We start from the raw sequence: 15,962 nt of genomic DNA, 5'->3' as shown, positions 1-15,962 counted from the left end.
ATTTTTATATAAACTTGCAAATCAATACAAAGGTATCAATCATATCAGTTTCATCAAGAAATTACAGTAATCACAGAAACTCTACAGTACAGAAAAAGGCCATTCGGCTCATCAAGTCTGCACCAACCACAATCCCACTCTGGCCCTACCCTCCTATCCCTACATATTTTACCCACTGATCCCTCTAACCTACACAACTCAGGACACTAAGGGGCAATTTAAGCATGGCCAATCAACCTAACCCGCACATCTGTGGGAGGAAAGTGGAGCACCCAGAGGAAACCCACACAGACATGAGGAGAATGTGTAAACTCCACATAGACAGTGACCCAAGCCAGGAATCGAACCCAGGTCCCTGGAGCTGTGAAACATCAGTGCTAATCTCTGTGCTACTGCACCGCCCCACGTAACGTAATTGCTAACTCGCTCACATTTATTAATTTCTCTCCAATCCCACAATAAGAAACATTTGCCAAAGGTGAATCGAATATCAACTTTGAAAAGGAGAAGGCAAAATCACAAGCTAATGTGTTTAGACAAGACTGGCTTTGAAGGGAAAGGGCAGAGATTGACCACATCAACTGGACTGAACTGCTAACTGGTACCAGGAGGAGGTGTCCAAAGTAGTATTTAGTTCAATACCTCCCCAAAGCAGGTTCTACATAGAACACTACAGCACAAACAGGCCCTTCGGCCCACGAGTTGCACTGATCACATCAACACCTACCAATCTATAGACCTATATATGATTAAGTAGCCCTGATCAAGTAAAGAAGTGAAATATGCTATAAAACTAGAGTGCTTATACAAAGTCAAAAGAAAGTGAAGTTCCCAGGAACTGAGAGAGATTATAGGGTTGAATTATTTTTGGTCAAAATATTGCTGAAGGCAGCAAATTAAGAGACTGTCATCAGCTTTGCCATCTAATTAAGAACCAAGAATTGTCAATGCAATTAGAGGTCTTGCAACGCAACAGCAACCACACTGATGGAGGCCAGTGCTGAAACTGCAGCTCCATGGGAGTATGTCTTAATGATGGGATTCCTTCAGACAGATAAGTAGGATTTGGAGGAAGTTGAAGCCAGATCATCTGAAAATATTAAAACAGATGGACAGGTTTTCATTAACCAATATCAAAGATTACTTGAACCAAGGTGGATTAAAGGATTCACAATCTAACCAAATGATGAAACAGGCTCGAGAGCCTCAATGACCAATCCTGTTTCTATAACGAGCAAAGTTTTTATAATAGATTAATAACTTGCACAGCATCTGAAGCACATATCAAAAGGAAGATCATTCTCCATTTCAGACGTTATCTCTGGGTTTAAACACTGTTACATTGGGCATTTGTGACATTAGAATAAAATCATTGAGACTTGTTGCGCAGCAGGTGGCCATTCAGAATATGATGTCTATGCAGACATTTCCAACAACACAATTAGGCCTACTCATCCATTCCCCCACTCAACTCTGCAAATTTGTGAACTTGGTTTGAGACATGAGTGGTCTCCTGCTTGCAGGCTCATTTTGGAGCTAAGTGCAATTGTATGCGAGAATAACAAAGAGGTTGCTTACAATTATTTTTTTCACTACTGTGCTATTGCATATTGCACCTTGTTAAGTCAGGTTTATACACCTTTTCAGCCTGGACCTCTGCTTGTATTTCTCTGAGTGCCGCCAGTTGTTCCTGTAGGGCCCTTATTTCTTCTTTCTTCCGCCTCTCTGCCTCTTCTGCAGCTGCCTTTTTGTGAGCCTGGTAGAAACACGCAGCTGAATAATTAATTTGTGAAAAGCATATTCTTTGCACGTGAGAGTTAATTTCATGCTTTGAATAGCCTTTTTTTTCAAAACTTCAATGCAACACCACTTTTGCTTCTTTTTACCAAAATGAAACATTTAAAATTAACATTGTCATTCCATTTGTACTATTTACAGTTTGCTTCTGACAAACTGCAAACATTTCCTTTAAGTTTCAGAGTTCATTTTGCTGCTACATTTAAGTAAAACTCATTTCATTGAAGTCTTTGGTGAATTTCTTTTCCATTCAACAGCTAAATAACAAAAATAAAATGCAAACAAGCACATGAAATCTGGTTTGTTATGAGAAATTACCCATACAAGTTAGCTTCCTTGAAAGTTAGATATTTCCTGTATTTTTCTAAATTGCTTGGGAGTGGATAAATAAGACACCCGTGCAAGGAAGTATAGCACCACCACAGTAAAACTTACTCGCTGCTCAGCTTCTGTAGGCCTCCCATCTATTTTTGCAAATCCATCAAAGAGTGATTTGTATAGCACATTCCTGCGTGTATTTGCATCATCGGGTGGAAGGTGGTGCAAAATAGCACCCCTGTGCTGCCGATACATGTCAAGGACAATCCGTGCAGCTGTATCTCTGACCTCAGACGCACTATGTTCCAAAGCTCCTGCTGCAAACTTATGAAAAAGTAAAAAATTAAAAAAGGATACTGAATATTGGATTTCTCCACTTTTGAAAAATACACACACACACACACACACACAAACACATACAATCCAACACAAAAGTCCTCAAGTAAAAGTTAAAAAAAACACTTTCATTTATTTCTTTTAGGTTCAGTTAACAGCCAAAACTGGGCAGATAATGATCTACAGCTGCCTATTGAGAGAGTTGTCAGTTACAGGGAGATTTCTTTCTCTAATGCCTTGCTAAAAACAAGCTTCAAAACCAAGATGACTCCAAGTGATTCTCTCCTTCCTGTACAATCTGACTAAGTTCATGCCAAATCTGAAACAGCATGGTGCAGAGCAGGATAAAATGGGAATAACAAACGCAAATAAATAGATTACCACATAATTATATCATTTACAAACAAGCTATCAAATAATTTTTGTTTCACAAGGATTGGCAAAAATCATTAGTAAGAAGTCTGACAACACCAGGTTCAAGTCCAACCGATTTATTTGATAGTAAACTCACAAGCTTGAGGTTTACCTCTGTCAGATGAAAGAAGAGTTCTGGTCTCAGACAGAGCATATAAAGCACAGACAGTTTACAGATTAGAATGCGAATCTTTACACCTGACAAGTCTTAAAGTGGCTAACAATGTGAGTGGAAGAGTCCTTTCACTGAATGGCAGAGTTCAGGAAATGTCAACACATTATAAAGCATGTCAGCATTCTCCTGACCACACCATGGATATGCACCCCTCCCCACTAAATGTTGCTTTTAACCAAGGTATGACTTCTATATCATCTACTTGCTTTGCAGCAGCCAATTGTGGCGGAATTGAAGTCCCTTATATACCAGCAGCTGTATTCCATACCATGATTTATCATCAACTAAACAGATATCTTCTTTCAGAATTGTGGAAGGACAAAGACAATGTGTTAGCCACTTTGATGATATAAATATTTAAGTTCAATACTGCATACCAGTCTTGTTTATCAGCAACTATTTAATTAATCCAGGTCTTGTCGACAGCTTTCGCAAAAAATATTAGTCACCTATGATTTTGAAAGGACAATACAGATATGCCTGCTCCCTGACTTTGCAACCAATCCTCGTTTTTAATGACTAATAGTGTGACACTAATGCACCTTTAACAATTTTTTAAAAAAGTCATTTTCTCTACAGCTAGAAGCAGCTATGGTTTTTTTTTCATTGTTGCCAGGTTGTCTGCGAGAAGACATTTTATTACTGCTTCAATGGTTTAAATGGGATTTTGTTTATTTTTACTCTAGGCCTCAGGTACTTTCTGGGTTTATGACCTTGCATTGTTAGGACATTGACAGATCATATGTCTTGGATGGTTTTTTTTATTCAAAGTTTCATTCTCTGGCTGCTGGCTGCAGTTTTAGTTAAGAAGGGGATGGACTTCAGACTGAAAAGCAATGCCACTCTCTGTCTCTTTCCCTGGTAATGGAAATTCTACTGACTAGGTGGAAGCAAGGCTTCTTGCCTTCCTGGAGTGAAAAAGCTGCTGTTCGTAATTGGCTTACCTAGAGCCCCCCTTGGTGTTTTGGGAAGCTGTTGACTTCAAGCTTGTCTGCGTGTACATCAGGAACTGCAGCATTCAACCAAAGAACTAAATTTGGGTATCACATGAGCATTTGTATTTGCTGTGTTAAATCTATGGCAAGGGTTACATTTATGGGGAAGTTCATTTGATTGGAACATTGCATTTATTTATTAAGGGTCATACAATATCATGGCTGTTTAAGTTTCTTGTTTGATATTGGTAAAAATGATAAACTAAAAAGTGTTTCTGAAATTAACAGACATCAGTTTATACAGAGCTCAGCTCTCACCTTCAATAATATTGCAGGTCCACTGCATTCCATCATGGTCCAAAACTGACAGTTTTCTTACATTTGCATAATTTCTTTCAACTGTTAATATCGGTGTACTGGAGTTTTAAAATTATATCTGTTTTCTGCAGTTTCGATAACATTCTTCTTTGTAAAATGAAGCATATGCATGCCACATTCTTTCATGTACACTAACATTTTATTTTCAGAAAGGTTTAAAAGATTTGAGACAAGACCTTGAAAAAATAGAATGTGGTAAACAATCATATAACAGACTTCAAAGTGAGAGAAGAGAATCGTGTTTACCAAAAGAATGCTTTTTTTATTCTTTTCAAAGGATGTGGGCTTTATTGGCAATGTCAATATTTATTGTCCATTGCCTTTGAGAAGGAGGTGGTGAACTGCCTTTTTTAAAGGAGGCAGTCCACGTAATGTAGGCACATCCACAGTTCTCTGTCAGGAAGGGAGCTTCAGAATTTTAATACAATAAACAGTGAAGGAATGAAGATATTTTCCACGTCAGGATGGGGGAGGATTTTGAGGTGGTGGTATTCCCAGGCATCTGCTGCCCTTTCCTTCTAGGTGGTAGAACTCTTGGGTTTCAAAGGTACTGTCAAAGGATCTTTGGTGAATTGCTACAGTGCATTTGCAAATCGTACATACTGCTGTCACTGTACATTAAATGGTGGAGGGACTGACTATTGAAGTTGGTGGTTGACCACTAGCACTCTTCTGACATGCGCTTTGTAGGTGGTGATAGGCTTCACGGAGTCAGAAGGCGTCACTCACTGCAGTATTACCAGCTTTTCAGCTGCTCTTGTGGCCACAGTACTTATATGGCTGGTCTTTCAGTTCAGGTTCTGGTAAATGATGACCTCTATTAGGTTGATTGTGAACGAATCAGCAGCAGTAATTCCATTAAACGTCACGGGGAGGTGGCTAGATTTTTCTCTTATTGGAGATGTTTACTACCTGGCATTTGTGCAGCATGAATGTTACTTGCCATTTATCAGCCCAAGCTTGAATACTGTCCGAATCTTGCTGCATATGGACAGAGGTTGCTTTAGTATCTTTGCGCTAAGTGTGACTCCAACAAGTCGAGAGTTCTTCCAGATTTGCTAGGCCTCCTTAATGCCACACTTGGTCAACTGCGGCATTGATAAAGGGCAGTTACTCTCATCACTGAGTTCAATTCTTCTACCCATGTTGGACCGAGATTATAACGAGGTCAGGAGTTGAATGACTCTGGTGGAATCCAAAGTGAGCATTGGTGAGCAGGTTATTGCTAAATAAGTGCTGCAGGATATCAGTTTGTTGATGGTCAGGAGTAGGCTGATGGGGTAGTAATAGGGTGGGTTGAATTTGTCTTGCTTCTTGTGGTTCTACTGGCATGTCCAACTTACCCTCTGAATCGTTGAACCACAGTCCAAATCAGTCTGTGCTACTTCTTTCAATAGGGGTGGCCTTATTATTAGTGAGTGAAAAAAAACCTGAGCGCTCCTGGTCTTGTCTGATGCCCAAAACTCCCTTTATAATATTCAAATGGGAAAGTAGTCTCCATGCAAGGGTAGAATCAGTCTCAGCTGTAATACTCCATGTACTCAAATAACTTGTTGATATTCTCTGTCAAAGCTCATAAATAGTAGCTGCTTGCATGAGGTACCAGAAGGCATTGGATATGATACATTGCAATACTGCAAGAAAATGAAGAGAAAAGAACAGATAACAGAAAATGGGAAAGGGAAGGAAGAGGGAAAGTCAATGGGGTCTCCTACTGATGTACTTACTGTTTCATTCCTTCCTCTCCCCAACATAAAACAGAGAGAGTCAAAGGCATAGGATGAGTATGTACAAAAATTCCTACGCTGATTTTTTATGTTCTCTGGCTACTCTTAAATAACCAAAACAGATTTAAGAATCAACAGGGTTATATTAAAAAAAAGGTGAGCAGGAATGATTAATATAGCATTTTTCACAACCACGGAATGCCACAAGTGCTTTATAGTTAATGAAATACTTTTGAAGTTTAGTCATTGTTGTATTGTAAGCAAAATGGATGCTACATGCTAGGTAAATAAGACACCCAGCATCCAAGTAGCACAGGGAATAAACCCATACAGACTAGGCAGGTGTTGAATTAAATGGCTGGCTTGTGTTGAATTAGGTAATCAAGACAGGAGCAATCATGAAGGGGCTACAACAGGTGAGAGATAGGTAAACAAAATCAGCTAGGGCTGCAACTCCCGATTTTAAGATGGAGTGATTCAATTTCTGTTGGAACGTGCGTGTGTAGGTGTTGCAGGAAAATCAGTATTGAGCTCAACTGTGATGTCCATCATAACAGAATCATCTGTCAACATTTACTGTGTAGGATCAGGCACTTAGGGTGGGATTTTACAGCCTCGCTTGACCCAAGACTGGAAAATCCTGCCCGGGGTCAATGGCTCTTCCTATTGTGCGCCTCTCGTCCGCTCCGATTCCTGTGGCGGGCAGGGTGATGGTATTTGGCACTTAGTGTAAATAAATTAGCATACAATTGAACACAGCCAGAGCAGTTTGCCAAAGAGAGAAACACGACATTACTGGAACTCCACACAAACCAGCCCAATTAGAGATATACAACTGTTTATATAAACAGATATGCTTTAAACTCTCAGTTTTATAGAATTTGCTAATTTGCACCCTCCTCTTGTTGCAAAGATATTTGTCAGTCACTGTCTCCAATAAATGGCTAAACATTTAATTTTGATTTATTATTGTCACATGTATTAGTATACAGTAAAAAGTGTCATTTCTTGCATGCTATACAGACAAAGCATACCATTCATAGAGCAAGAAAGGAGAGGATGCAGAGTGTAGTGTTACAGTCATAGCTAGGATATAGAGAAAGGTCAACTTAATGCGAGGTAGGTCCATTCCAAAGTCTGATGACAGCAGGGAACAAGCTGTTCTAAGTTGGTACATAACTTCAGACTATTGTATCTTTTTCCTGACGGAAGGAGGTGGAAAAGGGAATGTCCAGGGTACATGGGGTCCTTGATTATGCTTGCTACTTTTCTCACGCAGCAGGAACTGTTGACAGAGTCAATGGATAGGAGACTGGTTTGAGTGATGGATTGGGCTTCGTTCTCAACTCTTTGTAGTTTCTTGTGGTCTTGGACAGAGCAGGAACCATACCAAACTGTGATACAACCAGAAAGAATGCTTTATATGGTGCATATGTAAAAGTTGGAGAGAGTGGCAGCAGGCATGCAAAATTTCCTTACTCTTCTGAGGAAGTAGAGCGGTTGATGGGCTTTATAAACAATATTGTCAACATGGAGGGACCAGGACAGGATGTTGGTGAATTGGACTCCTAAAAACCTGAAGCTCTTGCCCATTTCTACATCATCCCCATCATCCCGCATTTTTAAGAGTAGATTTCAAAACAAATTAAGCTTGAACTGGTTATTTTATTTTTAATCGTGCATGACAAGTTGCTTCACGTACATTTTATGTTTACTTCGATTAAGAAAAAGTCAACTGGATTGATAAATCGAAGGCCATTTTCACTGCATATTTTCCTTAAAATAAAGCACGAGTGCGATACCCAGGACTGGATCAACTTTTCCAGTCCCCTACAATTCTTATTCAAGTGCTTATCAAAAGAAAAACTTTAAAAATAATGAAGACCACACCCCCCAACAATCCCTTCAACAGCCAGAAGTAGCTTAGATATACAGATCAGAAGTTCCTTCGTTTGATCACAGCTTAATGAGCAAGTGGTTCATTCAACAAATCGGGAAACAATTGCTGGCAACATCATCCTCCAATTAGGAAGGAAAAAAAATTAGGGCAGATCTGATGACCGGTAGAATTACAGACATAGAAGCTGGCTAAAGTCAACCACAGTAATTAGTTGTACCCAGTGGTGTCATCATGACATCCACACATGACACACACCAACAAAAGCTGATACATCATGATCAGGGTAAGGAGATGATCTAATTTTTTTCTTCCTTCAATTATTACAACTTTTCCACTGTCATGGGTATGACCAGCTATCTTGAGCATTATTGCAGACCAGGTTTACAGGCTTTCTATCCTAAGTTGCTTAATTACACACTCAACCCTTAATAAAGATCCCAAGTATACTACCTTTACTGTTAGTTTTGTTATAGAAGTCCTTTGCCAAGTTTTTTCTTCTAAGTAGTGTTTATTTTTGGGGTCCAGTTTCCTGTATGCCCTTCAGAGCAGGTATTATACAATCTTCCATTAGGATGAGTCAGAAATATAGCACAGCAACTGAGAAATGACTCAAACTCACTAAGATTGTTTCATACATATTTTTCAGGTACTGAAGTTTGTACGGACTGGCACTGATTCAACTGAAACACCAAAGCGCTTTCCACTTCACATTCAACACTGTAAAACTTCCGAAAGATGTTTGAATTTTCACCAGTCATTACGAAAACACGTTCAATTGTAGCACAAGCCTACATAGTACCCTTCAGTCTGGGTACTGGTAGACTATCTTCTGTCTCCTCCTCTCCACTCCCATTTTGTTGCTTTAGTCCCTTCAGAACACTACAGACCTGTTTCTGCTATCTCACTAATTCAGGCAACATCAGAATCGTGGTCAGCATAAATATAAAACTCCTCAGTCGTTCCATGTGGAGGGATCACTTTCTCTACTGTCATTTGCACAAATTCCCTAGCTTGCTGAGAAAATATAGCTTTATGAAAGCAATACTCAATGGTAGCCTGTTTGACCGCTTCCCAGGCTCAGGATGTCATGTGGATTGCATCTAATAGGCAGATTGTTTTTCCTATTACAGTCACCGTTACTTGCGCCTTTTCAGCAATAACAGTTAGGATTTTTCTTAACATCCTCTGGCAATACAATGCCTTAAAATTTCAGATGATCCCCTGATTGAGTGGCTAAATCAGAGAAAAGGCATTTGAGGGTAGAAAAAATAATTTCACATTGTGCAGGATGACATTGCTAGGATGTGCACTGCACTTGTCTAGCAGTAGAGTAACATTTCTTCTCTGCCTTTTCATTTCTTAGTCAAAATCCTTCAGCCATTTGGCAAAGATGGAGGCAGTCATCCAAGCATTGTATTCAGAAGTACAAGTTACTGGAACTGATAAAAATAGGACACCCTGAAAACATTGCAGATTTTGAATTTTTCCCACTAACAATAATCTTGTTTTCTCAGTTCCAGTCATGTTGCAACAGAGTAGTGAGCTGATCCTTTGTTTTTTTTCACTGCAAGTTAGAGATTCATGATTGATAAAGAAGCTACCAACAGGAACAGCCTTGTAGTAAATGGTAGTTTCATCACAGTTAAAGATAACTTCAGGCCCAAAGTTTTGCAGGACAGAAAGCAGTGTTGTCGGAATCCAGCTTCTAGCTGTTAGTTAACTTGTAATGACAATTTCACTGTGGGCTCTCTGAACACAAATGTTATTATGACTTTTCCAGCGACTAAGTCATCCACTGGTTGGGGTGAACTCCACATGCAAAGCATGGGAGGGTCTTTGCCTTAGACATTAGGATTTCGCTGGTAATTGAGAAATTTTGTACCCTGGCCATTTCAACCAGTGCAACAAAGCAGCATCAACATCAGCATCAGCATCCTTGCCTACCCTCTTCCTTTTCCTGTCTGGATTGCTGTTTCTCTACCATTCTTCCAGGATGGCAGCCTTTTTCCTTATTAGACAAGATATGGCAGGCTGAAACACTCACTCTTCTGGCAACTTCCAGTTGTGACATCTTTGTTCCCTCAAACGTTCCCAGGACTCATCTTCTCTGCAAGGGTAAGTTCTGTTTTTTCCTTCTCCATTGGAGTATAGTGTATAGCAAATGTTCCCCATTGTAGTGAGAGACCTGCCTTTCTGTGTTTAATTGCAGCCAGCTTCACATAGGGCCTCTCTACCCATCAGCAGATTACATCCGGGTGAAAAGCTTTCAGTACATGGGAGATGAAAGAAAGGTGAACCGGCTTGATAAGATAGCAGGGCAGCTTCATATTGCTCTGGAACTAGGATTTGATTAGTCCAGCACGTGAAAGTGCAAAAACAGTGAGTTGCTGCTGATTGCTGAACAAAGACACATTACACATAATTTTACCTGTTCTGCCTCATCCAATGCATTAAGCGTACCTTGCTGTCTAATACTTTCGAGGAAGAAAAACGGGTCTGCTGCTGGCTCGAATACAGTAACTTTCTTGGCTATCTCAGCTAACTCTGCTACTGTGAATGAAGTCTCAGACTCATTGGCCCCACTATATTGAGTCCTTGTCGGGCTCATTGGAACAGAAGGTAGCCCTGGAGGTGCAGAAGGGTCTCGCCCCACAGGAAAGGGAGGTGGACATTCCCAATTTTCATAATGTTCTAAGTATTGATTAGTTGCTGCCTGCAAGGCACCCCAATCTACTGCATTATCCTCATCCTGCACTTCAACTGTCTCAAATGCACACATTACAGATTTAAATTTTTAAAAATTTAGATTTATTCTTGGGAAATGAAACTGAATGAGTGGATGTAGTAGTACTGGGGGACCATTTTGGAGATAGTGACCATAACAGTTGGATTTAGCATTATGGAAAAGGACAAGGATAAAATGGAAGGAAAAGTTCTAAATTGGGAGAGAATCAGTATTACAAAGCTGAGATGAACTGGGGAAAGTAGAGCAGATACAGTTACTGGAAAGAGAAACTGTCAAATCAGTCATTCAAAAGTGAGATTATACGGGCACAGTGTAGACATGTCCCTTACAAAGAGAAAGGGTAATGCTGCCAAATCTAGAGTACCCTGTTCATCCAGAAGCATACAGGGTATAAGACAGAGGGATTGAAGTATCCTTGTAGGGACAGCACGGTAGCACAGTGGTTAGCACTGCTGCTTCACAGCTCCAGCATCCTGGCTTCAATTCCCAGCTTGGGTCACTCTCTGTGTGGAGTTTGCACATTCTCCTCAAGTCTGCGTGGGTTTCCTCCAGGTACTCCAGTTTCCGCCCACAGTCCAAAGATGTGCAGGTTAGGTTGATTGGCCATATTAAGAAATTGCCCCTTAGTGTCCAGGGATGCGTAGGTTAGAGGGATTATGTGGGTATAAGATGTAGGGATATGGGGGTAAGGCCTGGGTGGGATTGTGTTTGGTGCAGTCTCGATGGGCCGAAGGGCCTCTTTCAGCGCTGTAGGGTTCTATGATTCTATTAAAAAGAAACGGCTATTCACTTATTATGCAGAAGAGACTCAGCGAATGGTTGCAGAACCTGAATAGAAATATTTAAACGCTGCAGCTGCATTCTACCAACAATCGACTGAACACATTATTCCCAGCATTGTAAGTATGATATAATTGTGCTTTGGGAAGTAACAATCATTTTTCATTTTAGTTTTAGACACCTGCTTTATAGCAAAGAAAAGGCATCACTTCTCTTTAAAACAAATAAAGCATCAGCCATGTAACAGAGACACTTTCTAACTTGGCATGTACAGTCATTTGATCTTGGTTAAAGCTGACTGCAGCTATTCTGATTTAATTTGAATGAAAATGCAGAATGGGCGGGGTGGATGGTTTAAACTTTTAAGATCATTGCTTTGTGGAAATGTTCATAAAATGAGCTTTAGCAGACAATCATCTCAGGTACACATGACCCAAAAAAATCCCCTGTGCAATTTTCAGTTCAGTTATCACCTGAAGCTAACAAGTATATAGATAATGTTTTTGATTCCACAGACAACAATTCTAGCTAGTTGAACACTAGTTCACACTAGTGTCTGTGTGCAGTTTTGGTCGCTGCACTTGCGCAAGGATATATTGGCCTTGGAGGGAGTGCAGACGGGGCTCACTAGGCTGATACCGGAGATGAGGGGGTTGGCCTATGAAGAGAGACTAAACAGACTGAGTCTGTACTCATTGGGAGTTTAGAAGGATGAGGAGGGATCTTATAGAGACATACAAGATAATGAAGGGGATAGATAGGGTAGAGGTAGAGAGGTTCTTCCCGCTTAGAGGCAGAGAGTGGGGGTCAATGGGTGCTATTCGGATTGGCGGTTGGTGACTAGTGGGGTGCCCCAGGGGTCGGTGCTGGGGCCTCAGCTATTTACCATTTATATAGATGATCTGGAGGAGGGAACCGAGTGTAGGGTGTCGAAATTTGCTGATGACACCAAGATTGGGGGAAAGGCAAATTGCGCGGAGGGTGTGGAGAGTCTGCAGAAGGATCTAGATAGGCTGGGCGAATGGGCCAGGAAATGGCAAATGGAATTTAATGTTGGCAAGTGTGAGGTGGTCCACTTTGGTAGGAAGAATGGTAGGAAGGACTATTACTTACGGGGCGAAAAACTGCAGCAGGCGACGGTGCAGAGGGACCTCGGGGTCCTTGTGCACGAGTCGCAAAAACCCAGCTTGCAGGTGCAGCAGGTGGTCAGGAAGGCGAATGGGATACTGGCCTTCATAGCGAGGGGGATTGAATATAAAAGTAGGGAGGTCTTGCTGCAGCTGTATAGGGCATTGGTGAGGCCGCAGCTGGAGTACTGTGTGCAGTTTTGGGCGCCGCACCTGCGCAAGGATATTTTGGCCTTGGAGGGAGTGCAGAGGAGGTTTACTAGGCTGATACCGGAGTTGAGGGGGTTGAGCTATGAGGAGAGGCTGAATAAACTAGGCTTGTACTCGTTAGAGTTTAGAAGAATGAGGGGAGATCTCATTGAGACGTATAAGATGATGAATGGGATGGATAGGATAGAGGTGGAGAGACTCTTCCTGCTCAAAAAAGACAGTAGGACTAGGGGGCACAGCCTCAAGATAAAGGGGAGGCGGTTTAGAACGGAGTTGAGGAGGAACTTCTTCACTCAAAGGGTGGTGAATCTCTGGAATTCTCTGCCCGTTGAAGTGGTGGAGGCTGCCTCGCTAAATATTTTTAAGAAGCAGGTTGATGGGCTCTTGATAAGAGAGGGGATTAAGGGTTATGGGGAGAGGGCGGGAAAGTGGAACTGAGCCACGACAAATCAGCCATGATCTTATTGAATGGCGGGGCAGGCTCGAAGGGCTGGATGGCCTACTCCTGCTCCTATTTCTTATGTTCTTATGAAAGGATAGCAGGGCTCGAGAGCACAGCCTCAAGATTAGGGGGGTGCAGTTTAGATCAGAGTTGAGGAGGAACTTCTTCACTCAAAGGGTGGTGAATCTCTGGAATTCTCTGCCTGTTGAAGTGGGGGAGGCTACCTCGCTAAATATATTTAAGTCACGGGTAGATAGGTTTCTGATAGACAGGGGAATTAAGGGTTATGGGGAGAAAGTGGGAAAGCGGAACTGATCCACTTCAGATCAGCCATGATCTTATTGAATGGCGGGGCAGGCTCGAAGGGCTAGATGGCCTACTCCTGCTCCTATTTATGTTCTTATGTAACAGCAACCGATATTTTTCCCAAACTCAAAAGCATTTACTACATACAGAAAAAACATTCAGACTCATATTTAAAAATGCAAATTCTCCCTCAAAAGGTCACCTCAACTTTTTGAGGGAGAACTTGTGTACTATTAATGTCTTTACCATATGTTGCAGAGACAGGAATGCTTGTGGAAGGAGGTTACAGTGTGGCAATCAACTGCGAAGTACTCATCACACAAAAAACCATAAAGCAATGCCATCTGATTTTTTGAAAAAACAAACAGTAATGCTACTAGCACAACAGCATACTTTTCCATCAACACTACACATCGCCTCACTTAATAAAGTCTCTTTCCTATTAAAATGCAGCCATATAGGATACTTCAGGGTTTTGCTAGATGCCAAATTTCAATTATAAGTATAATTGCAAGGCATGAAATATGAAATTAAATGCAAGCAACAATATCTTCTATCTGGAAAGTGGTAAATAAAAACAAAAACTGCTTCCTGTATCAATCAATACCTAATTCCTGTCCAAAGCATTAATGTTTTCCTCTGCACCACAAGTTTTTGAATTCTCAATGGCAAGATACATTCGGAAATCTTGCACGTTACACAGTATAACAAAAGCCAAGTTTATGCATCATGTTCAGTACAATGCAAGGGAGTCTTTCAAGTCCTTTAAATCGTGGCATGGGTTCTTTTTATGTCCAACTCAAAGAGGCAAATGGGGCCTCGGTTCAACTTCTCATCAGAAAGAACCTGTGGCAGCGTTCTATGCTACCGTACTAGAGCATCAGTCTTTATTTTGTGTTCAAGTCACTGGGTTGAAACTTGAATCCACAACTTTGACTCAGAATTAATGCTCCACCGAGACATGAACAACATGTAATCACAAATTTTCCAAATGAATTAATTTCAGAATCTTTACCGCACCACCGCCCCCCCCTCTCTCCACCCTTTTATTTTGCTGAGGTACAATTCCATAAATATTGGCCACGAGGTGATTTTCCCTTTTATGATTTAGAAGCAATGAGGTCAATTGTATTAGAATTTCAGCTCACCATCTTGATGCAGACCAAAAATCAACCCAAGAATCTGTTTTATATGACTGAATTATATGTTGCTGATGCCAATACCTTTAGCAGCTCACAAATTAAAATCAAAGACAAATTAAATTAGTTACTAAACAAACCTTTGTTGCCATGTGAAATTTTACATGAAAATGGTTAATCACAAGTCAAGATAGTTGCCCCGTGAATGAAATAGTGCAAGTCACAAAGTGAAAGGTCGGAACATGAATTCTGGAAAATGGTGTCAAAAACCATAGGTGTGCTATTGTTTCACATTGGCCATTTTTTCATAAGACACAGGGGCTGCTGTCCAACTAAAGACAACTGCAACCAAAGGCTTTTTAAAAAAATTCATTTGTGGCACATGGGTGTAGCTGGCTGGCCAGCATTTATTGCCCATAGTTACCCTTGAAACTGAGTGGCTTGCTCAGCCATTTCAGAGGGCATTTGAGAGTCAACCACATTCCTGGTCTGGCCTACTCCACCGAACAGCATAGGATGGCCGATTTCCTTCCTTAATGAACCAGATGGGTTTTTCCAACAATTGCTAATTGTTTCATGGTTATCAATAGATTCTTAATTCCAGATTTTTTTTTTATTGAATTCCAATTCCACCATCTGCCATGGCAGGATTCAAACCCAGGTCCCCAGAACATTAGCTGAGTTTCTGGATTAATAGTCTAGTGATAATACCACTAGGCCATTGCTTACCTTATAAAAGGGATTTGGGCCTGGAGTCCTTGCTATGGAATTAATGACTAACCTAATAGTTGGTTGCAATAAGTATGGTAAATAAGCATAGTGTTACATTTGTAAAGGCTTTATTGTTATTATAGAAGGCATTGGTCAGATTCATCACTGTGCAGTCTGGTTATCTATCTAACCATTAGTATATAAAGCAGCTGTAAGTTATTGCAGTGCATCCTGGAGATAGATTATATTGGAGCTACAGTGGGCTAGTGATTAATGCAATAGGTGTTTAGACAAGTGGGTGAAGTGCTGAGATACCTTTTGAATTCAAGAGTAACAACTGTCATCTCAACTCTGAAACTCAGCTCCTTTGTCCATGATTGGACCAAAGATGTGATACAGTCTGGAGCAGAGTGGTCCTGGCAAAACTCAAATATGGCATCAGGAAGCAGGTTATTGGCAAGTGTTGCTTAATATCATCTTCAGTGATCCCTTCCATCACTTTGCTGATGATTGAGAGTAGG

The 15,962-nt window shown here is 40.8% G+C and overlaps 1 protein-coding gene across 6 annotated transcripts in view; it reads right to left on the bottom strand.

The window, feature by feature from the left end:
- cep104 (centrosomal protein 104) overlaps positions 1 to 15,962 on the bottom strand; it is a 233,140-nt gene that overhangs the window by 123,832 nt on the left and 93,346 nt on the right. For 3 of the 6 annotated variants that reach the window (XR_013889685.1, XR_013889686.1, XM_080215502.1), the window contains exons 15-16: positions 2,233 to 2,439; positions 1,640 to 1,756 (exon numbers count right to left, since the gene is read on the bottom strand). The exons of 1 other annotated variant lie outside the window; for it this stretch is intronic. Coding sequence is in view for 3 of the 5 variants with exons in the window: in XM_080215502.1 (XP_080071628.1) it covers positions 1,640 to 1,756; positions 2,233 to 2,439 (324 nt within the window). In the remaining 2 variants the exon portion in view is untranslated. Of the gene's footprint in view, positions 1 to 1,616; positions 1,757 to 2,232; positions 2,440 to 15,962 lie in introns of all 6 variants that reach the window. 2 more of the 6 variants (XM_080215505.1, XM_080215503.1) reach the window with 2 other exon arrangements.

This window comes from Carcharhinus amblyrhynchos, chromosome 30, assembly GCF_965287045.1.
Source record: "Carcharhinus amblyrhynchos chromosome 30, sCarAmb.v2.hapA, whole genome shotgun sequence".
NCBI classification, from domain to species: Eukaryota; Metazoa; Chordata; class Chondrichthyes; order Carcharhiniformes; family Carcharhinidae; genus Carcharhinus; species Carcharhinus amblyrhynchos.
Note: the sequence above shows the minus strand (reverse complement) of the source record. Positions and strands in the feature narration are given on the sequence as shown.